At 34.1% G+C, this 26,176-nt stretch overlaps 1 protein-coding gene across 25 annotated transcripts in view; it reads left to right on the forward strand.

Annotated features, from left to right (window-relative positions):
• Positions 1-26,176, forward strand: part of CHD9 (chromodomain helicase DNA binding protein 9) — a 275,732-nt gene that overhangs the window by 159,289 nt on the left and 90,267 nt on the right. For 24 of the 25 annotated variants that reach the window (XM_054453479.2, XM_054453475.2, XM_054453480.2 and 21 more), the window contains 8 exons: positions 11,626-11,737; positions 15,362-15,508; positions 16,389-16,457; positions 16,541-16,596; positions 17,872-17,989; positions 20,315-20,401; positions 20,544-20,681; positions 24,104-24,225. In XM_054453479.2, the coding sequence (XP_054309454.2) occupies positions 11,626-11,737; positions 15,362-15,508; positions 16,389-16,457; positions 16,541-16,596; positions 17,872-17,989; positions 20,315-20,401; positions 20,544-20,681; positions 24,104-24,225 (849 nt within the window). Of the gene's footprint in view, positions 1-11,625; positions 11,738-12,365; positions 12,499-15,361; positions 15,509-16,388; positions 16,458-16,540; positions 16,597-17,871; positions 17,990-20,314; positions 20,402-20,543; positions 20,682-24,103; positions 24,226-26,176 lie in introns of those variants that run through there. The other variant, XM_063655144.1, reaches the window with a different exon arrangement.

Raw genomic sequence — 26,176 nt, forward strand, 5'->3', positions numbered from 1 at the left:
CTAAAATGAAATTTGAAAGATTTCTACTTCTTTTATTGTTTTTTTAGAGGTTTTAGGTATGAAAGTAACTTATTTTTCCAAAGCTCTGCCCAGTTTTAATTCAGGAAATCCCATATTTAGTCTTTTGCTGCACCAAAATTTAATATAATTAAGGGTTTCCAGTTTTAACTTGTTCAGAGATCTAGACAGAGTAGAATACTATTTGGAAGAGTAACGTTTTGAAAAACAATGCATAAAATGAGGAAATTGGTTGATAAACTTTTAAAAGTTACACTGTTACTTGCCTCAAACTTGGGAAGGAACAGCTAAAGGCAAAAGATACCAGAAGTAAATCTAGTTTAAGAAAAATCATTGTACATAAGAGAAAACTAGAAATAATTAAATTAGAGAGAAACAGATTTTTAGAAAAGTGAATTAATATAGTAAGGGGAGTAGTAACACTGAAGCGGAGTACTGACTCGTTTTGTGATATCTGTATTTTTGTTAGGAGTAGGTAAATTATTCATAGTAAATTATTTTAATATTGCACAACATTGACCAATTTTCCTAGAGGTAGCAAATTCTAGAAAACAAAATAGATAAGAATTGTACTAGAAATGACATTTTTTCTGTTTTGGCTAAATACGTGGTAAAATATTGAGTAGTTGCTAGAAAAGAAAAATTGTTGAAAATATAGGCCTTTTTGATAGAGGAATTTATAAGTCTCAGGCAGATAAGTAGAATTGAAGTTTGTGTATGTATTACTAAGCTGTTAGAGTAAAACAGTATCTTAATCATTTATATCAGTCAAAGACAAAAATTATTGTCATGTTGGAGGAAAAGGCATAGTTGGAATAAATGAAATTCATATGCAATCCAGAATTCCAGTATTAGCCAATTGAAATATTTCATTACTGTGCTTTCCAATAAGCCACTATACTTTGTAATTTTGAATTTGGTGAGTTTTAAACTTTTGGGTGAAGAATCATTTAAGTAAAGTTCAGTTGCATCATTTCAACTAGCACCATTTTATATTAAACATCTCATTTAAAATTTTTTATTTTTCTATTAATTTTAGGAAAATTGGGCTGTTCCTAATATCAAATTATTGATATTGGTTAATTTGGAAAGCAGTGCAACTTAATCAACAGCAGTGTAAAATATAAATTTTAAAAGTAATGGCCGGGCGCGGTGGCTCATGCCTGTAATCCCAGCACTTTGGGAGGCCGAGGCGGGCGGATCACGAGGTCAGGAGATTGAGACCATCCTGGCTAACACCGTGAAACCCCATCTCTACTAAAAATACAAAAACAAAATTAGCCAGGTGTGGTGGTGGGCACCTGTAGTCCCAGCTACTCGGGAGGCTGAGGCAGGAGAATGGCGTGAACCTGGGAGGGGGAGGTTGCAGTGAGCCGATATTGCACCACTGCACTCCAGCCTGGGTGACAGGAGTGCGACTCCCTCTCAAAAAAAAAAAAAAATTTTTTTTTAAGTAACTAAATTGGTAAACAATAATTTATGGTTGATGTCGTCAGGGTTGGTGTTTATTTAACCCATATATGTGATTTGATGTAATCTAGGAAGACTAATCTGAAGAAAAGCAATACTGCCCCTGCTTGCTAATGTGCTTGAAACCTTTTCGTTGTCACTTTTATAGATTAACCTTTTTTCCAATGCAAAAAATAGAATGTCCTTTTCAGAGCACTTTCTTAGAGTCTCATTTCATTTTTACAATTCTGTGAGAGTGGGCATACAGTGTGATAATGGGATTAAATTCTTTGCCTCTGGAGCCAGTTGTATTTGTTCAGATTCCAGTTTCATCACTTACAAGCAGTGTAATCCTGTACAAAAAGCTAACATCCTCATGCTTTAGGTTCCTCCTCTGTAAAATGGGGATAGGATAGTACTTGCCTCATAGTGTTATTTTGAGGACTAAATCAGTTAATATACAAAATAGTACCTGGAACATGCTTAGTGTTCAGTAAATGTTAGTCATTATTGTTTTCTGACAACATAAATAGCATAGCTATTTAAGGAAAAAGCCAAGGCCAGGAGCCACACCCCTTCCTTCAAGCCCACACTCATTCAGCTACCTCAGTTCTCTTTCCATTAAGGCTCTGTTCCTAAATAAGATCAGCTTAAAAATTAAGCAGGAAAACACAGTTGCTACTTGTTAAGGGGAATAATAGATTAACTTATTAATGGCTATTTTGACATGACCATGCCTCTGTTGATGAGGTTAGCTAAAGTAGCATTTAGGATAGATAGTTTGAAATGTGCCTGGAGTTTCAGGGAGTTGCTCGTGGTAATGTGGAAGGGTGTGAGTTGAAATGGAAGTGGCAGGTGCAAAATGAAGGGTGAGGTAGGCCTGGAAAACTTTTATCTGCTTTGGTGTTTTTTATGATCTTGGCAGTCAGGTTCTAAAAGCTGCCTTTCATATACAATAGTGAGTATTCCTTCAGTAATAGTAAGTACATAATAGATGCTCCATGAATGGAATGGGATGAATTTTATGGGATGGATGGATGGATGGAAAGAAGGTTAAATATTAAATGATACCAAAGGATTGAACTTGATCTGTTAAATTGAAAACAGAAATGGAGGCTATAATCCATTCATAAAACCACAGGGATATAACTAATAGTTTAGTAATATTAGAGAGTTAGGATGAATTTTACTAATTTATTTTAGAATCTAGGACTTCCAGTAGAATTTTCTTACGGCCCTGTTTGGTTTTAGATTATGGAATGGGATTTCACATGATTTGATAGAAGTATTTTTAAACCTATGATTTATTACTTTGACATTTAAATTATGTTTCCATGTTGTCAGTTGGAATTTACTTCTGTTATAGATTTTCTGGCTGACATAAGTAGAATGCTTTTGGTTACTTAAAAATGTTCTCATAGCCCTGTAAATTTAATCAATTATTGTCCTTTATGATTGAACTCTTTTCCTTTTTGTATTAACCATAATTATCCTTTGTATGTGTTACAGGAATAGTAGTTGTCAGGTACTACAAATAGCTTTTAGTTAAAACAGAACATGTCTAAATTTGGAGATATTTATCAAACTCTAGTAGGAATTAAGTATAAGTCATGTTATGAAGAAAAACAATAAAACATTAATTTAGATCTGAAAATGATATTGTGTCTGTATTTGCCTCCAAGAAGAAAGGAGGAAAATAACATTTGTTAATTACGTGCTATCATATATATGTACATACATGTATAGGTGTGTATTTTTAACAAAACTAGCATGTATGTCCACATGTATGTCTTTAGAGAGACATTCTTATCTATAAAAATCTAAAGGAAAAATAAGATGAGCAAAATCTGAGGGAAAAATAAGACATATCATTAGAAATTGTCACTTCGTAGTTCTTGTTAATAAAGTGACATATGAAGCCCTGCTTGCAAGGTTTTCAAAACAATAGGAATTTTGAAATAATATATGCTCGAATTAAATATAAATGTGTTAATTGTTTATTGGTGTATGATAAACGAAAGAGCAGTTGTCAAAATGCATGGTTTAAATTTATTATGAATTTTTTATTATTAGGCATACCATTAATAGTCTCCCTGTAAGTTCTACGGTTTTTTTAAAGCCAAGCAGATAAAATGTTTTGCTGATTTTACTGCTTGCACGTAAATTACAAAACTTAGTAAAAATCTGAAGCATCTTTATCTTCAGAAACTGAGTTGATATGTATGTAACTTATAACGAATTTCAAATAAGATTTACAGTTTCATTTTTAAGAATGGTACCTTTATATGAATCATGCTAGTAAGGTTTATCATTGACAAATAGAGGTACCATATTTTATTGAATCTAAAGTGTCATTGATTATAAAACAGATACACCATTAATTTTATGTGTCAGTAGAAGACAGATATTGCCAGTTAAAACTATGGCACGTCATTGATTATTAAATGATTCCTGATTGCAGAGACGTTAATACGTAAAAAACAATACATATCTTTTTTTTTTTTTGAGACGGAGTCTCTCTCTGTCTCCCAGGCTGGAGTGCAGTGGCGCATCTCTGCTCACTGCAAGCTCCGCCTCCCGGGTTCACGCCATTCTCCTGCCTCAGCCTCCCAAGTAGCTGGGACTACAGGTGCCCACCACCACGCCCGGCTAATTTTTTGTATTTCTTTTTTAGTAGAGATGGGGTTTTACCGTGTTAGCCACGGTGGTCTCGATCTCCTGACCTCATGATCCGCCTCGGCCTCCCAAAGTGCTGGGATTACAGGCATGAGCCACCGTGCCCGGCCAACAATATGTATCTTTTAAAAATTCAACTGTGCTGATAAATGTATTGGCTGATTAATACGTAGGAACCAACTTGGATCCTTATTTCTTACTTACATTAAATACATCAGTAAATTCAGCCTTTCTGAAAAAGGATGTCCAACTTTAAACAGGAAGTAATAGTCCAAGTTCCCAAAAGCTTATAATACAATGTAACTTTCGCATATTTAAGGATTACAGTTTTAACTCCCTTTTAAAACTTGCTTGTTTTTCTAAGATGAGTTTAAGCTTGGGGTCTTGAGTTGAGCTTTAAATGGGCATCATTTCACTGAGCGCACGTGTGTGTGTGTGTGTGTGTGTGTTTTGAGTTTATATTTGAGGACTTAAAAATAGGCTCAGTACCTTTCACTGGGCTTGCAAAGAAAAAATAATGTGACATTGTATTTTTGCCTTTTTTCTTATGATGAATTGGATGTATTAATTACAACAAATGGACTAATTGGGTAAGATTCATTGTTTGTCCAATTATTGCAATGAGAGAATCAACAGGGGGCAATTACAGATTGATGCAGTGTAGAACACAGCTTGTTGCACAGCAAGTACTACTAACACTTGGGCAGGATTGAAATAAGTGCATAAATTACATCTGAAAATCAAATATAATCATATTAAGTATAAACATTGTGGTTTTCTACTGCCTATACTTATCAAATGAATTTACATTTCAAATTCATACTTAGTTTGAAATTGCCCTTTGCTGTCAAAAACAACCCATGTTTTGATATTTAGGTTTTTTCCTTGCCTGAGTATCTGTTGCTACATTTTGCTAACATTGATAACAGATCCTTTTAATGTTTTTAAGAACAAAATTTGCATAAAGCTTTTTATTATTAATATATTCTGTATCACTTTGTTGCTTTCTTTGGGAATATTTCTCCTTAGACTAGTAAACTATCAGTTTATTTGAAGCATGTATTTATAATGAAATTTTATTTTAGAGTTAATATAGTAATTGTAATCCATAATGGAAGAATGGAGTGCTCTATAGCAATTGGGTGTTTTGTTTAACTGATTTTATTTTTTCTACTACTGAAACATCTGATTTCCTTCAGATAACATTTATGGCTATCTGTTGTCATTGTATAGATAATAGAGATTTCTGATTTTATGAAAGTCAGGTAAATTTTAATCTTTAAAATTTACTAAAAGATAATATAGTTTCATATTTCTCTTTTGTCATTATGTTTATTGATATTAAATATCTGTTAACTGGTTGGAGTATATGTGTCATTTTAAAATCAGTAAGATATGTTGGAAATCATAATCTAGGAATAAAGGGATCGTCTTTTGGAACTGAACACTGCCTGTCTGTGTGGTGGGACCAATACCTACCTGCCTTGCCTATCTCAGAGTTTTTCTCAGAATCAACTGAGGTACTGTAGGCAAAAGCACTTTAAAATTTTAAGTGTTCTACAAATATAAAATAGTTGTATTATTCTGAATATTTTTTCCTAGAGTTTTCTATACTAATTTTTACTCTCTGAGCCCGTGGTTCCCAAACCTGCTAGAGCACCAGAACTCTTGGGGAATATTTTAAAAGTCATATTAGAGTCCTCGTTTTTAGATCAGAATCCTGGGTTTGGGACCCACAAAACTGGTTGGGTTATTTTTTTCTTACTTTTATTTTGAAGTAATGTCAGAAGTACAAAAATAGGTCAGAGTTCCCTTAAGCTCTTCACTCACCTTCCTCAAATGTTAACATCTTATGAACCATAGCACAATTATCAAAACCAGGAAATAAACATTTTAATAATCCTATTAACTAATCTGCAGACCTCATGCAAGTTTTGTCAGTTCCCCTTTTTTTTGTTGGCCAGGATCCAATTCAAGATCCTACATTTCATTTTGTTGTCATATCTCCTTAGTCTCCTTCAATTTAGGATAACCCCTCAGACTTTTTTCTTTTATGATGTTTTCATTTTTGTAACATACTGGCCAGTTATTCTGTAGAATGTACATCAATTTGAGTTTGTTGGGCATTTTCTCATAAAGAATCTGTATTTTATTTTATTTTTGAGACAGAGTCTTGCTTTGTCACCCAGGCTGGAGTACATTGGCACGGATCTTGGCTTACAGCAACCTCCGCCTCCCAGGTTCAAGCGATTCTCCTGCCTCAGCCTCCCAAGCAGCTGGGATCACAGACATGTGCCATCACGCCTAGCTGATTTTTGTATTTTTAGTAGAGATGGGGTTTTGCCATGTTGGCCAGGCTGATCTTGAACTCCTGACCTCAGGTGATCCTTTCTCCTCGGCTTCCAAAAGTGCTGGGATTACAGGCGTGAGCCACCACACCTGTCTAGAATCTGTATTTTAAATAGCTTTCGTGAAGCCTTCCCCAAACATTTAGGCACTGCTGATCTGATACCAACCTAATTAATTGTGCCTCTGTAATATTACCTAGATACCATTTTAGAATCTATAATAAATTGGTAAGATTTAGTTTTCAAGGTTCATTGTAAATAACCCTATTTCTAAAATCTCTCTCTCTAGATAGATAGATCATTTTATTTAAAAAAATTTATAATATTTTAGAAATAGGGTTTTACTTTGTTTCCCAGGCTGGCCTCGAACTCCTAGGCTCAAGTCTTCTCCCACTTCAGTCTACCAAGTAGCTAGAACTACGGGTGTATACCACTGCATCTGGCTTATACTCTTTTCTTTCTTTTTTTTATTAACTCAGAATTACTGGGTTTTTTTAAATCTAATTTTAAAATGCCACCCAAATTAACCCAGAATTATATCAGTCAAAAATGATTTCAGAATTGACTTTTTTCCTATCATGGAAATGTACCCTTTTTAAATAGAAAAGGCATGTGTAACATTTTGGACTTAGAAGGTTTAGTAGGGAAATACTATATATCTGAAATATCTCTTACAAAGTTAGAATCTGAAAACGATTTTTGCATGGGTTGTTAAAAATGACTAATGAGTTCATGAAATAAGATGCTATTCCAGACATGTAGAACAATGTTGGAAGAATAATACAGAATATGTGGAAAATAATGTGAAAGTTGCTTTTTTGTTTTTAAGTGAAATTTTCAAATAATTAGTATAACAAAAGGCTTATCTGAGGTGTGATGGGAAACATTTTAATCTAACGTAACCCCACCACTCAAAAGGGCAAGTGTTTAAGATTTATTTGGTAGTTAGTATATATTTATTAGTATTTTCTAGAGATTTAGGTAATATTTATCTATAAAAATGTTTAAGCAGCTTAGTCCTTTGTCCTTAGAGAATCTTCATTTAATCCCCTTATGCTATTGTAAAGGAATAGCGGAACCGTTCATAGTCATTTGTAAATTTTAAAAAATATTTAAATACCTCCGCCTCTCATTTCATTGAAGTTTTTGTTCATTGGGATTTGAATGAATAAGATATTGCATCAGAATGTGCATTCATATAATTCATTTAGTTTATCAAACATTGAAAAAATACCTTTTTAAGCAATATATGAAGGGTATTAATAGGCCATGATTTCCATTTCATGGGAGATTGTTATTTAAACAGCTACACTCTCCGTGTGTTATTCTCATCTACAAACTATTTGAAAATACACATTTAAGTTGGAGATTGATAGCAAGTAGGAGGAAGTATCAAATATGTATTTTTACTACCCAGTTTTATTTAGTATTGTCCCTTACTTTGCCATTAAAAATCATCTGCACCAGTGCCTTAGGATGTAGCAAATATTCACAAGCAAAGTAATGGATACCCTTAGGAGGTGGTTCTTACTGGGAGAGGCATGAGAGGGGGCTTCTGGGAAACTAATGCCTTGTTTCTTGATCTGGAAGCTGGCTACACAGATATTTTCTGTTTGAGAAAATTGAGCAGTACTCTTACGTTCGCACTTTTCTGACTTTGCATTACACTTTAATATTAGTAAACTTGCACTGATAGGTTTACGGAAAATGAGAGATTGGATTGGGTGCATATTGAGGTTGTGATACCTATGAGATACCTATATGTATATGTGTAATAAGCAATTAGTTATATGAACATGAAGTTTGGGGAAAAGATCTGAACTAGAGATAAGAGATTTGAGGATCTTTAACTTCTAGGTGGTAGTTAAGAATAGATTAAATGAAATCTCTCAGGGACAGACAGGAAGGCAGCTGAAGACAGAACTTTGAGAGAAACCAAAGTTTAACAGGCTAGCAGAGAAGAATTGTCAATGACTGAATCCTATGGAAAACTAACATTCAAGGCGTAGATGCAGGAAGAAGAGCCAAAATTTAGTAAAAGCAAGTTTAGTGAGAACCAGAAGACTCTTGTGTCAGGGAGCCAAGAAAGGGGCCAAAAGGAAACAGTTACACGTTAGGACTTAGTTACACATTACGATTTTTTAAAGTTCTGTTGGATTTGCCATTTTAAAAGTCTTTTGACTCCTTAAGCATTAGAAGTTTAGGCTTTAGAGTGAGGCATACTTAGTTTCTGTCTCTGTTCTTCTATTTGTGTGACTTTGAGCTAGTTATTTAACTTCTCTAGGCCTCAATTTCCTCTTATAAAATAATAGTACTTCCCTTTTAAAATTGTATGAACATCAAGTGAGAGAATGCATGTAAAGTCAGCACAGAGGCTGACTCATAGTAAACATTGAATAAATGGAAGCTATGAATATTAAAAGTAGTTTTAAGAGTTGAGATTATAGTTGGTTGCAGAATGAAACGGAAATGACTCTTTTGAGAACTTTGGATACAAAGGAGGAAGAACAAGGTCATATGGGGTCTAACAGTAAATATAGCCTCAAGGGAGATTTTTATTTTAGGAAAGAAACTAGAGGAGGAAAAGGGACTAGAACAGAGAGGAAATAAGCAGTGAAAGTGGTGAGAGGGAATGAAGTGTAACTATGGTTGGTTCCTTAATGTTGCTTCAGAATATCTTTGTGTTTCTTCTGATTTCCTGCTTCCAACATAAGCTGCATTTCTTACTATTATTTACTTTCTTCACATATTCAGAACAGTGCAGGTGACACACCAAGTAAGAATTACCATTATTCTGTTGAATGTGGTAATCATACCAATACAAGAATAATATAGGGAAAAAGCATTCTATAACTTTTTCTCACCTCAAGTCTAGTCATCCAGTCAATAACCAAGTCCTGTTGGTTCTGCTTCCACAATGAAAAATTATATCTTTCTTTACCTCTTCATCCACATTCCCACAGCTCTAGATTACACTCTTTTTCTCTCCCCTGAATTGTCATTTGCCTTACCATTGGTTTCCCTGCCTTGCATTTCACTTCCTTGTCATCACATTGCCCCCTTGCTTACAATTCTTATATCTTCCAAATGCTTTATTTTTTTTTATTTATTCAAAATAGCTCACTGCCTATTCATTAAACATTTGCTGCCAGTGATGAACAAGACAGATTCCTTTTAAATTCTTGCTCTCAAGAGCTTAAAAGCTGCCCTTAAAATGTGAACTCTTTGTGTGTCATACAAGGCCTTCTGTGATCTTCACCCTTTCTGGTTGTCCAGCTGTCTGCTGCCTCCTTCTGGGGTACTCTGTATTCCTGTCATGCTATTACCACTGCATGTTCTCCTCACTCTTCTGTGGTATCCCCCTACCTGGAATGTACTCTACCACTTCTTTCACTACCTGTTAAACTTCTTTTCATCATATCAAATGTTATCTTTTCTGTAAAGCCCCCTTTACTCTTCAATAAGCGTGAGCATTTCTTCCTTTGTGTTCACATTGCATCCTGTGCTAACTCCCACTTTGGCATTTTAGCTGTCATCGTAGTCTAACTATGATACTTTAAGGTTAGGAACTGTGTCACTATATTTTCAAATCCTAGAGCCTAGGAAAGTGCTTGGCATAGAATAATTAGAAGTTGTTAGCGTTAGTTGAGAAATCACTATGCATCAAGACTGTGCTAAGAGCTAATATACATTATCCCACTTAATTCTCAGCAACAGCGGATGTAGTTATTATGATATCCCTATTTTCCAGGCAAGGAAACTAAGGCTAAAAGAGATCAAGTAATTTGCCCAATGTTTCACAGATAGGTACATGGTGGAGTCAGGGTTTAAATCTTTGACCCTGTGTTTTCAAAGTGCATGCTCTTAACCTCCAAATTCTCCTACATTAATAAATAGTTGTTGAAAGAATTCTGATATCTTTCTGATAAATCATATCTTGAAAGTATTGGGGAGATTTTCCATTTTTATATACAGATATTTAAAATAGTACGTTGCTGATTAATAATTACTGTATTTTAAAATCATGCCCCTGCATCTGTTGAAGCAGATAAGGAAATGTGAGAGTTATGTTTTTATACCTCTCATCAAGACAAAAAAACCCACTTTCATTTTAGATAGCTCCATCTGGTGTGTATATGTGTAAATATCAATATATATAAACATACATATATAAAGATATACTGACACATACATGCTTTAGGAATATAAAAAATAATAGTTCTTATGCTTAGGAACATACAGTACAGATAAGCCTTAACATAAATGAAAGAATTAAAGAACAATGAATTGTTAAAGTGCCTTAAGTAACTGTCTTTCTGCTGTAGAGTAGAAGGAAGTAGAGGCTTTTAACGAATAGGGGGATTCAAGGAATCAAGTGGAATTTGAATTTAATAAGAGAAAAAAATCTGTCATTTGAAATCTGCAAGGTAATAAAGTAAACACAGTTGTATCACCTCACATTTTTCCTATGAAAAGTAGTCTTAAGCCTAAAAAACAAATAAGACTTGACTGCCTTTTTTTTTTTACCTGCTAAATTTATTTATTTATTTGTTTGTTTGCTTGCTTGTTTGCTTATTTATTCATTGAGATGGAGTTTCGCTCTTGTCGCCAGACTGGAGTGCAATGGCGCGGTCTTGGCTCACTGCAACCTCTGCCTTCCAGGCTCAAGTGATTCTCCTGCCTCAGCCTCCCAAGTAGCTGGGATTACAGATGCCCGCCACCATGCCTGGCTAATTTTTGTATTTTTAGTAGAGATGGGTTTCACCATGTTAGCCAGGCTGGTCTCGAACTCCTGACCTTTTTCCACCTGCCTCGGCCTCCCAAAGCACTGGGATTACAGGCGTGAGCCACTGCGCCTGGCCTACTTGACTGCCTTTCTGTGTTTAGAAGTACATTAATTGTACTTCTGAGTACATTAATTATACTTCCAAACATAGAATTGGATGGTGTTTGTTCCGTTAGAATAGAGTTTATGTTTTGAAAACGTCAACATGGATTTCAGGATAATTATCATCCTTGGTTGGACATGCAAGTGATATAAAGTGGAAGAAAGTTTATCATGACAATGTTAATTTAATCAAATTTAGGAAAATTCAAAGAATTCTTACTTTTTATTCTTTTCCTCTTGAAACAGCAAACTCATTATTACATTGGGTAAGAAACAAAAAAGAAAGAATGAGTCTTCAGATGAAATATCTGATGCAGAACAGATGCCACAGCATACATTAAAAGATCAAGACTCTCAAGTGAGTATTACAGTTTTTTCTAGAAATGAAACACTGTTAGAATGATTTAGTTAGCATAATATTGCCTTATAGATATTTACACTTTAGTTTAGAAGTAAAAATACATTTTGTAGTATGGTAGAAGTTGAAGGTAGCATTATTACAATATGTCCTGGTAATATTACCATAGAATATTAGATGTGGGAGGAAACTAACATATCCTCTCCAAACCCCTCATTTTTCAGATAATGAAACTGAAGCCCAGAGAGGTTAACAATTCAAAGTCCTTGATGGCTTTTAACATGGAGGAGTATTTAGTGATATTATCCTGTGCTTATAGAGTTCTTTTGAATGAACGTGATGGACATAGTAATTTTTTAAATCACATACAAATGACAGAGCAAATGGATTGAATCATTCCTAGAAATAATTCCTTTGGTCTGTTTCTGTGAAGAAAAGATAACTGATTATATTAAAAATCCCGTAACATAGACAGAAGAAATACTATGCATTTTGCCTTCTTTTTTTTTTTTTTTTTTTTTGAATAGGTGGATATTCAAAATAACCCTCTGAAGTTAAAATTATATATAGTGAAGGTCATAATAATTCAGGCCACCCTCTGCTCTCTAATAATTAAAGTACGACTGTAGGCCGTAGGGGTGGTGGCAGTTGTGAATTATGGGGCCAGAAAGCCCCTGAATGGCCTTTCTTCTTCCTTATGCAGCTTCTTATCCAATGGGAGAGTAGTGGCTCAAGGCTCCTGGGCTGCTGCAAGAGTTGAGGTAAGGGCAGTGACTGAAGCTCCTAATATTACATGGCCTGCCTTTTTCATCATATGTTATCCTTAACTTAGGCAAACTTATATTTAACTTATTCCATATGATTAAATTTAGTTTAATTTTTGCTGGAATAATGCTGGCCATTTTTCCGTTATGTAATTTTCAAACAATGAAATGGTAGGCTAGGTCAACATGAACATTTCTTCCATGTTTTTCACTGTAGTATTAGGTTGTTTTGACAGGTGTGTTGCTTTAACACACACACAAAAAATGGTGAAGGTAAAAATATTTTCTAATAGTTATAAATCTATATTATTGATATATTTAATTGTGTCATTAAATAAATGATGGAAAGATCCATGTAGCTTTTAACCACGTTGGAAACTAATTAAGGTTTGGAATCAGTTGGAAATCTAAAAATGTGATTTGGTATTTAATTTTGTTACCTTTAATCTTAATAGAGAATATTACAGTAGTACAACTATATTTAGAGACCTAAATTAAAAAGAAAAATGCCCCTGCAACAGATTATACTATTAGGAATATTATAGGAAACAAGGGCAATGTTAAAATAGTGAAGTACTATATTAGTCATTTAAAACATGCTTCTAACCTCCTATGTAAAGTGCTGTGGGCTGATCTGTTGAAGCCTTTAAGACTTAAGAAGCTAAAAATAAGAAATTAAAAGGGACAGTTTATCAAGATTTTAAGTTGTGCTTTAAAAAACATTATGGAGAAAGAAAGCCAGAAAAAGCACATACCAAAAATGTGGACATCAGATTCATTTTTGTTTTTAAACTAGTAGCGACGTTCTATGGTGAAGAAAGATAATTGGTGAGAATGGTACTTTATTTGGCTTTACCTAACTAATGTGTAACTATGTCCTCTAGTGGAGTGTAATTTATGGTAAAATCTTCTATAATCTCATAATTCATAGACTTTTAAATTAATCTGTTAGGCAAAGTCTTTGTAGGATGAGGGAACAGTTTACAATAAGTAGCCTTCATTCTATCTGAGTGCACTTTTGTGAGCTTAAAAGATTCTTTGAGGTCACTCATTTACTATTTACTAAAAACTAAGTGAGTTATCTCTAAGTACTAATAGATGTCTTAAGTGGCCAGAAAGGAAACTAATGCTGAAAACGTCTAACAGAATTTTCTAAAAATGTACTGAACTATTCTCAAATTTAATTACTTAAAAGTCATGCCTAATGAGACATTGATAATATATCACAGTTGTTTATTAATTAAAACTATTCTTGAACATTAAGATCTATGTGGTGCCCATAATAGAATTCTAAATATTCTTTTAGCCTAGTGTTAGAAATCCATAGACTTCCCCTCTCCTAGAGAATAATAAGTAATTCATATCCTTTTCAAAATAGGATGAAGGAAAATTGGGTTTCTAGTAGCCCTTTAATTAGAGTTTTTATATGTCACCAGGCTGTGTTACTTTGAGGTTTGAAATGTCAATGTCTTCATGGCCAAGAGACATTTGACCCATCCTACATGAGGCATGGTGTTATCTGGTACATTTGGCTGACCATATGAGTGCCTTTCTTTCTCTCAGCATTTTACTACTCACAAGAGAAAAGGGCAGAGGCATGACTGCATGCATATAGTTTGTCACCACACTGTAGCAGTGACTCAGCCATTTTTGTCATGGCTATGAAGGTAAATTAAAGACTTGCCAAATAGAAGACAGGCAGAAACCAGAAGAACTTGTGGTTTATTTTGCTGGTTCCATTTTTTGGAAGTGTCATGAAGTTACTAAATATATAGAAGAAATTGGACTAGAAAAAAGAAGAGAGAGATTTGCCAAATATTGAGCAATTGAACAGTTGGTTGAGATGCCACTACCCCCATGAAATGTCTCTACCCCATGAGATTACAAGGGAAATTTAAAAAATAAACCTAAGCCCTTTGGGATTTTGAAATTTTTATCTTTATTGTGGAAACACCAAAAGAGATGTAACTTTGTTTTTGTTATTTAAGTTCTCCTTGAAATACAAAACTTTTGAAACAAATATTAGATATTTAGGGAGGTAAGTAAAGCCATGTATATTTGATTCCAGATTTAAAATTACTTAGATTATTTAAAAATTATCTTACTACATGTAAGACTTTGTAAAAGAGTTAGTTTTGTGTGATGATAGTGATGTTTTTTATATTTAAGGAAAGCTACTAAAGTTAATGAAACAGTTTCTTCTTTCATTCAAAATTATTTGGTAGATTTAATGCTTTCTTATTTTGTGCATTTCTTTTTAAATATTTTATATTATGTTATTCTGCTTTAAACACAGTTTCACATGTTTTGGCAAACACTATTTAATTTATTCTTCTAGATTTATACCCCCAATTAATTCTATACCCAATATTCATCTGATATACCTTTTAGGTTTTGGACTAAAACTGTGAAATTATTAATAGTTTAAATATTTGTTGCCCAAGGTATGAAATAGTTAAATAAAACAGATACCTTTTTATTCTTAACAATAGTTTCTAAAGAAAAGTAATGTAGTAATAAAGGTATTACTAATAAAATATATTTTGCCCAACCTGTGAAATAATTTTTTTAAAAAACAGACATCTCTTTATTCTTAATGATTTCCAAATTAACATAATAAAAGTATTACTAATATTTGTTGTTTGAAATTGTAGGAAGTAGAACTGTAGGAAGATTGTAAGCCTGTGGCAAATGGCAAATTATAATCTTCCTCTAATTAAAAACAAAACAGGAAAAGATAGAGCATTGAGTGTCATGTTGAAAATTTAATATACAAAATTGCCAACTCTAGGGGTAATTATTTTCAAAACCTTTTCTTCAAAATAAATTATATAAATCTGATCCTTGTGGTTCATTACAGAAAAGAAGATCAAATCGACAAATTAAAAGAAAAAAATACGCAGAAGATGTAGAAGGGAAGCAATCTGAAGAAGAGGTTAAAGGTTCTATGAAAATAAAAAAGAATTCAGCTCCTTTACCTGGTGAACAGCCTTTACAGTTGTTTGTGGTAAGCATATTTGGGATTATGACTGCAAAACATTTTAAACCAACATAAATTCTATAAGATACTTGCATTGTTTTTCCTTCTAAAAATTGCTCTAACTTATCCTTCTGGATTCCATATTATTAGTTAATTGAGTCATTCAAATTAGAAACCTAGGGATTCATCCTCTCTTCGTTTTCCTTTGCCTCTTCATCCAGGTTGTCACTACACTTTCTACCTCCTAAATATATGTTCTTGAAATTCTTCAAACTGTCTTTTCTGCAGAATATTTCTAAATTACAAGTCTAATCACATTATTTTTCTACTGAAAACTCTAATAGTTTCCTAAACCTTACAAAAATAATGATACCTTTTTAGCAGTGTATAAACCCCTTTGTCTGGATTTTCTGGCGTCGTCTTCTGCTACTTCTCCATAAGCACTTAGTCCTCTGTTTTATGAACACATTTGCCTGAATGCTGTATGTACTTCCCTCATCTATGATTTTTTAAGTCCCGCTTATATGCATTATGACCCAACCACTCAGCCACTAGCTGAGTACCTTGGGCAAGTACTTATTTAACTATGCCTAAATTTCCTAATCTGTAAAATGGAAGTGATAATAATGAAGATAATAGATTAAATTAATATGTGTAAAATGCTTAGAATAATGACCAGCACATTAAAAAGCACAATATGTTTGCTACAGAGATAATGCAGGTGATGAAAAGGACAATGACAATGATATATTTTTTTCATTTTTGTATTTCTAACATATAACATAGTGTCTAGCACATATGCTGTATAAATATTTGTTGAATTGTAGTATGCTCATCAACATACAAAGTGGCAACTAAAAGATCTTTCAGAATGTGTTCTGTCATTATTTCTTCCTCCCTCCCATAGGAGAATCCGAGTGAAGAAGATGCTGCAATTGTAGACAAAATTCTATCTTCTAGAACCGTAAAAAAGGAAGTAAGTACTGGTACATTACATTTTACACTTCATATTCTGTGGCCTGTTTAAAAGAGTCACCATTACTGATTTTCTTTTCTTAGATATCACCTGGAGTGATGATTGATACAGAAGAATTTTTTGTAAAATACAAGAATTAGTAAGTATTTGAGTTAGAAAAATAAAAGAAAGATGTTGATTTACATATAAATTAATATATTTAGTAAATTAAAATTATGATTTTCATTTTATCCACATTTTTATGATAATTTTTATTATTTATACCTGTATAACTCAAGAATCATTAAAAAGAGAAAAGGGCCCATTTGAAAACCTTTCATGTTAAAATTGAATGATTTGGCCAGGTGTGGTGGCTCACATCTGTATTCCCAGCACTTTGGGAGGCCGAGGCGGGTGTATCACGAGGTGAAGAGATCGAGACCATCCTGGCCAACATGGTGAAACCTCATCTCTACTAAAAATACAAAAAATTAGCTTGGTGTGGTGGCACGCGCCTGTAGTCCCAGCTACTCGGGAGGCTGAGGCAGGAGAATCACTTGAAGCCGGGAGGCGGAGGTTGCTGTAGCCGAGATCGCGCCACCGTACTCCAGCCTGGCGACAGAGCGAGACTCCGTCTCAAAAAAAAAAAAATTAAATTTTTTTTATTTTCCAGAAAATGTTAATTATTAACATAAAAATGCAGGAATCTTTATCAAATATGCTTTTATAATTTATAGACAGCATTCATTGTATTGTTGAACTTTTCAGATTTTATTGTCCTTATAAAAGACATTTCTAATCTACCTACAGTCCCAGCTATTCTGGAGGTTGATACAGGAGGATCTCTTAAGCCTAGGAGTCTGAAGCCAGCCTGGGCAACATAGTGAGACTCCATCTCTTTAAAAAAAAATTTTTTTTTTCCTGATCTTTAGGTTTTTATGTCAGATGTACACAATGAGATGATTTGACCTTAAAGTTTTTAATTTTAATTTTGGATATAGGTCAGTTAACTCATAAGAGTTGCTAACTGGGGAAAAATCACTTACTCTTCTTTTTACATATTTTCCAACTTTTCTTTGTACCTCCATGAAAGCATTTTAAATCACATTAGTTTCAAAACAAGTTAGCTTTCTGATCACAAAACTGTTATAGGGAAAAAATAATAGATAAATCACATCTTGCGATTAGACTTTTGATCATTTTACTGTTCTGTTTCTATATGGCAAACTGTATACCTTTAGACTGCAACCTCCTTAGCATATAGTGATCACAATTACTTTATTTTAGAAATGATATGAATTCTATTAAAGTTAAATGATGAACTACCTATTTGAAAAGTTGAAGATAATAGTTTATATTGGATGTTATGATTTAAAATACATCTTAAAATGGTTATCTGTATCATTCTAATATATTATTTTTATAAAAATTTTAGCTCCTATCTTCACTGTGAGTGGGCCACAGAAGAGCAGCTTTTGAAAGATAAAAGGATCCAGCAGAAAATCAAACGATTCAAATTGAGACAAGCACAAAGAGCACATTTTTTTGCAGACGTAAGAAAAAAATAAATAAGACTATTATGTGTTGGTCTCTGAATACATGTAGCATTATTTATCAAAAATTACACATTATTTTAATTCTTAGACTTCCAGCATTGATATTTGAATACAAATGCTACCTAAATATAGTATTTTTCTCTTCATTAGCTTGGAAACCATTTGAAACAGGAACACTGATAATTCAGAATGGTAGATCGTGCTTGTATTTTTAAACTAGCATGTATTTCAACACTTAGAGTTGAATGTGAGTATGGTAATATTACCAGTAATATATCAGCAAAGTTATTCAAGTGGAGGAAGTGATAATCTAGCAAGTAAATGGAAAATAAGATTTTTCAGTACATGAAATATATTGCATATTTTCTATGCCAGCTTCATGTATGTGAACAGAACCTCACTGGAAAAATTTACCTCTCTAGGCCTGACTAAATGGTCTGATGTTCTTTCCTGCTCCAGATTTTTCTAATAGACTCCTTTTAGAGCAGTTTTAAATTCTTAATTTGAAAATTTTAAAAACTTTTAAACAAGTCACAAAAATAGTACAATGAATTCTCACATTTATTTTAACTAGATTTCCGAAATGTTAACATTTTACCATGTTTGCTTTATCGTTTGTATTCATTCTCTCTGTCTCTCTCTCTATATCTCTGTCATACACACACATCTTTTTCTAAACCATTTTAACATTGCAAACACTTTAGTATATATTTCCTAAAAACAACTATATTCTCTTTCATAAAAATAGTAGGACATCGATGTAGTGCTATTATCTCATCCACAGACCTTATACATATTTCACTAATTGTTCCACTAGTGTTTTTATAACAAAAAGAGTGTGTGTGTGTATGTGTGTATGTGTATATGTGTGTGTGTGTATTTTTATCTGGTCCAGAGTCTAATCCAGCAGCACATGTTACATTTAGTTGTGATATCTCTTTTAGTCAGTCTCTCTTTGTTTTTCATTTCTTGGACATTTTTAAAGAGTACAGCTCATTAATTTTGTAGAATGCCCCTCAATTTGGGGTTGTATGAAGTTTCCTCATGATCCAGGTTAGGCATTTTTTAAAAGAACGCCATAGAAATGATGCTCTGTTCTTCCAGTGAATGATATAAGATGGTACATGATACCTCTCTACCCCAGTACTGGTGGTTAATCACTAGATTAAGGTGTTATCTGCCAGATGTCTTCACTACGTAATTACTGTTATTCCATTTGTAATTATTAATTTCACCTGAAAAATGTGGGCTGAGTATGGTGGCTCATGCCAGAAATCCCAACACTTTGGGAGGTCAAGGTGGGAGGATCACTTGAGGCTAGGAGTTTGAGACCAACCTGACCAACAGAGACCTCCATCTCTTTTTTAAAAAAAGATGATTCTAATGACCTGTTAGTTTGTGGATGTTGGGAGGTCCTCTCATCACCTTGAATATCTGTCATCTCTTCACTATGATCTAGAAGTCCCTAATAAGCTGAAGATTTTAGAATTAATTAATAATCATTAAATTTTCATTAAGACTAATTAGGGGAGAGTTGGTGAAGAATTTTAAGTAAAGGAGCGATATATAAGATTTATATTTGAGAAAGATTACTCTGGGGACAATGTGAAAAACAGATTAAAGGGAGGTGAGACAGTAGTTGGGGTTATTGTAAAGGTTCAAGTAAGAAGTGAGGATGAGGAAGGAGGAACCAATCTCAGAGTTAAAAGTAGAATCTGTACGAATTGGTGACTTACTAGATGTAGAGGGTAAAGAAAAAGAAGGAATCTAAAATGACTTCCTCATTTCTGGGTTGTGTCATTGAGCACGGGCTATGGAGAGGAAGCTCTGTTACCATTAACCAGTTAGAAAATGCAGGAGGAGGTATGGGTTGAAGAGTAAATGAGTGCAAATGAGTTTGAGGTACCTCAGTAAAGTTTGCAGTCAGCTCAATAAGTGGGTCTTGAGCACAAGAACCATCAGGTAAAGATAAAGCGTGTGTGAGACAACTGAGAAATGAGCATTCAGTGGGATGATGCATGGTCTTCAACTCTTGCAACCTGAGGAAAAGCGTAAAGGAAAGGTATAGGGGCTGCTTTCAGGAATTTTTTAAAGCATGTATCTTCTAGAGTACCTTATTTTTTAGTACTGTTTGGTTTTATTATTTATAACATTATTCATGATATCCTAGCTATCATTTGGAAATGAAAATGGAAGAATTCCGTTTATTGGACATTTAATTGAAATCAAACTTACAAGGTCTATAGTGAAATGCTAGTAAATTTGTCCTTTTATCATTCCACTTCTTTGTCAGATGTCAATTAAGTTACCTTTTAATTTTAGATGGAAGAAGAACCATTTAACCCAGACTACGTTGAAGTAGACAGAGTATTAGAAGTCTCTTTTTGTGAAGATAAGGATACTGGTGAGGTAAATATTTGGTAAAAAGATTTTTTAAGTAAGAAAAATCTGAAACTTTCCAAGTATTAAGACCTAGTACTTTATTCTCTGTTTAAACTATTTCTTACTAGTGTCTTTTTCAAAATGGTAAATGAAAAAAATTTTTTTACAGCCTGTTATTTACTACTTAGTAAAATGGTGCTCATTGCCATATGAAGATAGTACTTGGGAACTAAAAGAAGATGTAGATCTTGCAAAAATAGAAGAGTTTGAACAACTGCAAGCTTCAAGGCCTGACACAAGACGTTTGGTAAGAACCTGTTTTAGACAGCTTTATAAAATCTTAGCACTTGTTTGTGTAAGTTATGATATTGCTAATAATTATATAATGTTTTACTTTCATTTCTTTTAAACAGGCTTGTTACTATGTGAGTCTAGTTTTGGGAGCCAAAGCTTAAGAGGGAGTTTATATGTGAAAAGACAGGAGCAGATTCCTTTTTGATTAGCACGAGAGTGGGGAAAGCTGCCCTGATAAACATGGAGATGTGAAGTAAGAGAAGGAAATGAATTAAATATTCCATAGAAGAGATCATATTGTTTTATAATAACTATTTTCTGATCTTCCTAGTATTATTTTCTGGTCTTCTTACTTTATTTTCCAGTAATGTCCATAGGCTGTTAACAAAAGCATATCAGTTTACCCCCATTCCTTTTACCTTCTAAATGCTATTCCTGGAACCAGGAAACAGAAGCGTCACCTAATTCAGAGAGGAATGAGTCAAGGAATGTTGTAAAAGAGAAAGATTTTCTTTTGGAGTGGGGACTATGCCTTAGTGGTAATATTAAGCCTCATTGAATAAGCTATGTCTTTAGATAAGTGATTCTCAGTCAAAGGTGCATATCAGAATCTCTTCTGGAGCTTTTCAAAAATTAGAGATGCCTTAGATATATGTTATAGGCCTTCATAAAGGGGGCTCAGCCAATAGAATTAATCCCCTTAATTAATGTAAAATTGATGACAACAGGGCTAGTCTGTCATGGTTAAATAATGTAGGAGGTTTTTTTTGTTTTGTTTTGTTTTCCTTTCTTTTTGCCAGTATATTGCTGTTAAATAAAATAACATATAAGTCACGTGAAGTATTTTGAGATTCTGTAAATGAAATTTTTCCCTGACCCAAACTAATGAATCATTAATAGTGACTGGATTGCTGAAAAGAAGCTATACAGAATATGATCTAATGCAGAAATTATTTTAAGCAGCAATTAAAATATATGTTAACTATTTTAATGTTCATCGGCTATCACTTAAAAATGTTTTCTTTAGCAAACACTTACCTGTATTAAGTAGCAGCAGAGCTTCAATAACCAGTCCTGTTCTCAGTATACTGATAGCCTGTTTTGTTTTCCATGTACGATTACCATACACTTACCTGATGTTTAAGAAAAGCTTTCTTGAACTGTGTTTTTCCTCTGCTCTCAGGGTAACACAACAATCAACACAAAAGACTTCTGTGACCCCAAAATATGTGGGGAATTCTTCCTACCAGCAAGCAGTCAGTTCTGCAGTGGACACCAGCTGGTTGTCCTCTAATTCAGTTCTACCCAGCTCTAATTCACCATCTACCCAGATATAGCATCAGATCCCACATCTTGAGGGTTCAGTCCCACAAGACTGCCCCCTCCTTTCCACCAGTCACAAGTCCAGGAGCCTTCAGAACTTCTGACTGACTGGCTTCAAGTTAGGGTTCCCATTACCCACCACTTTGGGTTTGATTAATTTGCTAGAGCAGCTCACAGCACTCAGGAAGACATTCAAGTTTTACCGGTTTATTCCTAAGGATATTTTAAAGGATACAAACAAACAGCCAGAGGAAGAGAGACATAGGGCGAGGTCTGAGTGCAGGAGCTTCTGTCCCTGTAGAGTTGGGGTTTGCCACTCTCCTGGCATGTGGATGAGTTCTTGTTCACCTTTCTCTCACTCTCCACATGTTCAGCTCCCTGGAAGTGTTCAGCTCCTGGAAGTTCACTAAACCCTGTCCTCTTGGGTTTTTATAGAGGCTTCATTATGTAGGCATGATTGATTCAATCATCCAATGGCCATTGGTGATCAACTTGACCTTCTCCCCTTCCTTCCTTCCTCCGCTCCTCCCTTTCTGCCCATTCCCCTTCTCCCGTTCTCCCTTCTAATCATCATGCCTTTGTCCTTCTGGTGACCAGCCCCACCTGAATCTATCAGTCGGCAATATTGGCACACAAACAAGCAGCACTTTGGAGAATCCAAGGATATCAGGAGTTGTATGCCAGGAAATGGGAATGAAGATCAAATACATATTTCACAATATCACACCTGATTATCCTCATAATTCTTAGAAGTGTAATTTTGTTGATTAGTAACAGTATAATTTTAAAGCAGAAGACAATAGGAGACCTTTTGCTTGTTTCTCAGAAACGTATTTCTCCTACTGAGGCCCTACTAATTTGGGGCCAGGATAATGTTATTTGAATTCTCATTCAGGAATCTTCAGAAAATTTATGTCTTATATATCTGTATATATAAGTGAATAAAATTCTTTTACATATAATGTTTCACTTCTATGCTTCTAGATTTCTTTTGAAAGAAATGTTTTGTACCATGAATATCAAAAGTTATTTTGGATGCTATTATAAAATGGTTATTGTTTTTTAAAAATACATTCATGATTGTTGCCATAATGTAGAATACAATTGACGTTTGCACACTGATCTTGTATTATGCAACCTCGCTAAAATTACTACTTAGTTTAGCTTTCTTGGTAGATTCCACAGGATTTTCTACATAGACAAATCATGTCTTCTATAATATAAATAAAGACAGTTTGTTATTCTTTTTCTTTTTCTTGTTTGATTACACTTGTTAGTGCCTGCAGTACAATGTGGAATAGAAGTTGTCACAGGGGACATCCTTGCCTTATTCCTGATCTTAGGGGGAAAGCAGTCAGTCTTTCACCTTTAAATGTAATGCTAGTTTTGGCTTTTTCATAGTTGTACCATAACAGTTTAAGGAAGTTCCCTTCTATTCAAAATTTGATGAGTTTTAATTAGGAGTGGATGTTGAATTTCTCAAATACTTTTTCTGCATCTACTGAGAGTATCATGTTATTTTTAGTTTTTATGTTTTATGTTTTTTTAAATAGAGATTGTGTGTCCCTGTGTTGCCCAGGCTGGTCTTGAACTCCTAATCTCAAGCGATCCTCCCCACTTGGCCTCCAAAAGTGCTGGGATTTTAGGCATGAGCCACCACACTCAGCTGATTTTTATTTTTTAATCTGTTGATCAACACTGATTAATTTTCTACTTTAAACCCACCTTCCATTCCTGGTTAAAAAAAAAAAAACCCTACTTGGTCATGATCTTATTGCCCTTATTATGTATTGTTAAGTTCCATTTGGTAAAATTGCATTAAGAATATTTGCATCTTTGTTCGTGAGGGACATTGGTCTGTAGTTTTCTTGTGATGTCTTTGTCTGATTTTGGTATCAGGGCTTCATAGAATGAGTCGGGAAATATACCTTCCTCTACAATTTTCTGGAAGAGTTGTATAGAATTAATTTGACCTTTAAATGTTAGGTAAAAGTTAATCATAACACTGTACACTGTTATGCCTCTTAGGGTTATTTTTAAACCAATGCTTTTTGCTTTCAGTATGATATATGGAAGATTTAAACACTATTCATTCTTTGTTTTTCTACAAAGGACCGTCCTCCTTCTAATATTTGGAAGAAAATAGATCAATCCAGGGACTATAAAAATGGCAATCAACTCAGGGAATATCAACTGGAAGGACTCAACTGGCTCTTGTTCAATTGGTACAATAGGTATGTAGTATATCTTAATAAAAAAAATTTGTTTTTTTAATGTGTGCCAAAATGTGTCAAGTAAAATAGATACTGATGTTGCTATATTGTTATTGTTATGAAGTCTTCATTATTTAAAGTGAGGTTACCTCAGGAAAATGTGTAAATTGCAACTTAGGATTCAACTACAATTGTTTTCTTTAAATGTATACCAATCAGAATAGAAGAAAGTTGGTATGTTGATTAATACTTAAATTTGAAATACCTTTCCAAGAGTCCTAAGAAACCTTCTGTGTTATATAATGCTTTTCAGCTTATCAACCTGAACTACTGTCTGCCAACAATCAGTTCGAGTTAGTGAGTTATGAGCAAGGTATACTTATAGGAATTAAAGCTCTATCATTTAATGTAAATCATCAAAGAAGTAGGTTGTCAGCAATAGATAAGGAATGGAATATAAAATATGGGAACCTAGTAATTAATTACCCCATTTTTATTATTTGTTTTCCAAGGTTTTCAAAATGCCTTATAGAATATCTTACATTCTTTTTTGACATGAAAAGATAATTGCAAAAGAAGTAAAAAATGTTACTGCGATTGAGAAAGCATAGTAGTTACCTATGCAAAACAGCAAATAAAGGCACTACTGTTAGTAAGAATAGCAAAATTTGATGATGCTTTTATTCAGAATCATTTTTAATCATTTTTACTTTTCACGTGAGTCTTCTGAATTGTTATGCTTAGTGATGGTGAGTCATGGACTCAGTCGATGGAAAGAGGCCTGTTATCCCCACAGTGCTCTTTTCCCTGATTTATATTTTCCAAATATTAATCATCATTTTTTCCAAGAGAACCATCTAGGAAAAGTAGTTGACAAAACATTTTTTTAACTTGTCTTCCCTCATCAGTACCCTTTCCCATCTCCTATATTGCCTGTTTTAACCTTTCACCACTTTCTTGAAGCCCTTTATCACAGTTCTGCCCCCTTCACTCTCTGTGTATGACTGCTTCATAGAGAAACCCAGAGATGGTAGATAAACTCATCCAAGTTCTTGCTTGCCTTCATATCCAAGCCTACAGATGTGTTAATATCTTCATCCATAGTTATTCTTACCACTGCCCTCATGTATCAGACATGCCTTCTCATCTAGTCTTCTTAGAGCCTTAGAGCCTTACTTCAATCACTTATCCTTCTCTTTTATATGTCCAGGCAATCCCTGAAGACTATTGCCATCCCTTCAGTCTATGAACAAATTTGAGTTTAAAATAAACCTTCTCTTGGCTCTGCTTCTCTCTCTCTCTCTCTCTGTTTCTCTTTCTGTCTGTCTCCCCATTCCCCCCAGCACCACCACCACTGCCCCCACCCCAACTCCCCTGCATTCTCTGAAACTTTTAACTTTCCAAATCCATGGAATATTTTTCAGCCCTAATTTGCTCTCTGCTGCATTGGTTAGTAGTTGGTACTCCTTCCTTCTTTAAACATTCTCCCCACTCTGAACTCCAACAGCTTCTACAGTGTGACTCTCTCCTAGCTCTGCAGTACCTGTGACTATTCCTTTCAATAGTCTGCTGGTTCTTCTTCCTCTGCCTGCCCTGTAGATATTGTGTTTGCCTGCCCTGGGTTCTGTCTTTAGCTCTCTTTTCATATTACATGTTTGTTCTCCCTAAGCCATATTCTATACTCCCCGTGCCTTCACGGGGAGTCCCATACTTTTATCTCTAAGGTCTTGAACTCTGGGCCCATATTTTTATTTGCCTCTTGCTACCTGAGTGTCTATCTCAATGATTCTTTAAACACAACAGATTAAAAATTAACATTATTTCCTGTTTCTTCCCCATCAAAATTGTTCTTCCTCTGTATTTTCCATCTTGGTTAATAATAACACAATTCATTTAGTCACCCAAACTGAAATCTGGCTTCACCCTACACCCTGTACTTTGGTAACTAGGTCCATTTTATTCTAACCCATAA

Source organism: Pongo pygmaeus, chromosome 18 (assembly GCF_028885625.2).
Source record: "Pongo pygmaeus isolate AG05252 chromosome 18, NHGRI_mPonPyg2-v2.0_pri, whole genome shotgun sequence".
NCBI classification, from domain to species: domain Eukaryota; kingdom Metazoa; phylum Chordata; class Mammalia; order Primates; family Hominidae; genus Pongo; species Pongo pygmaeus.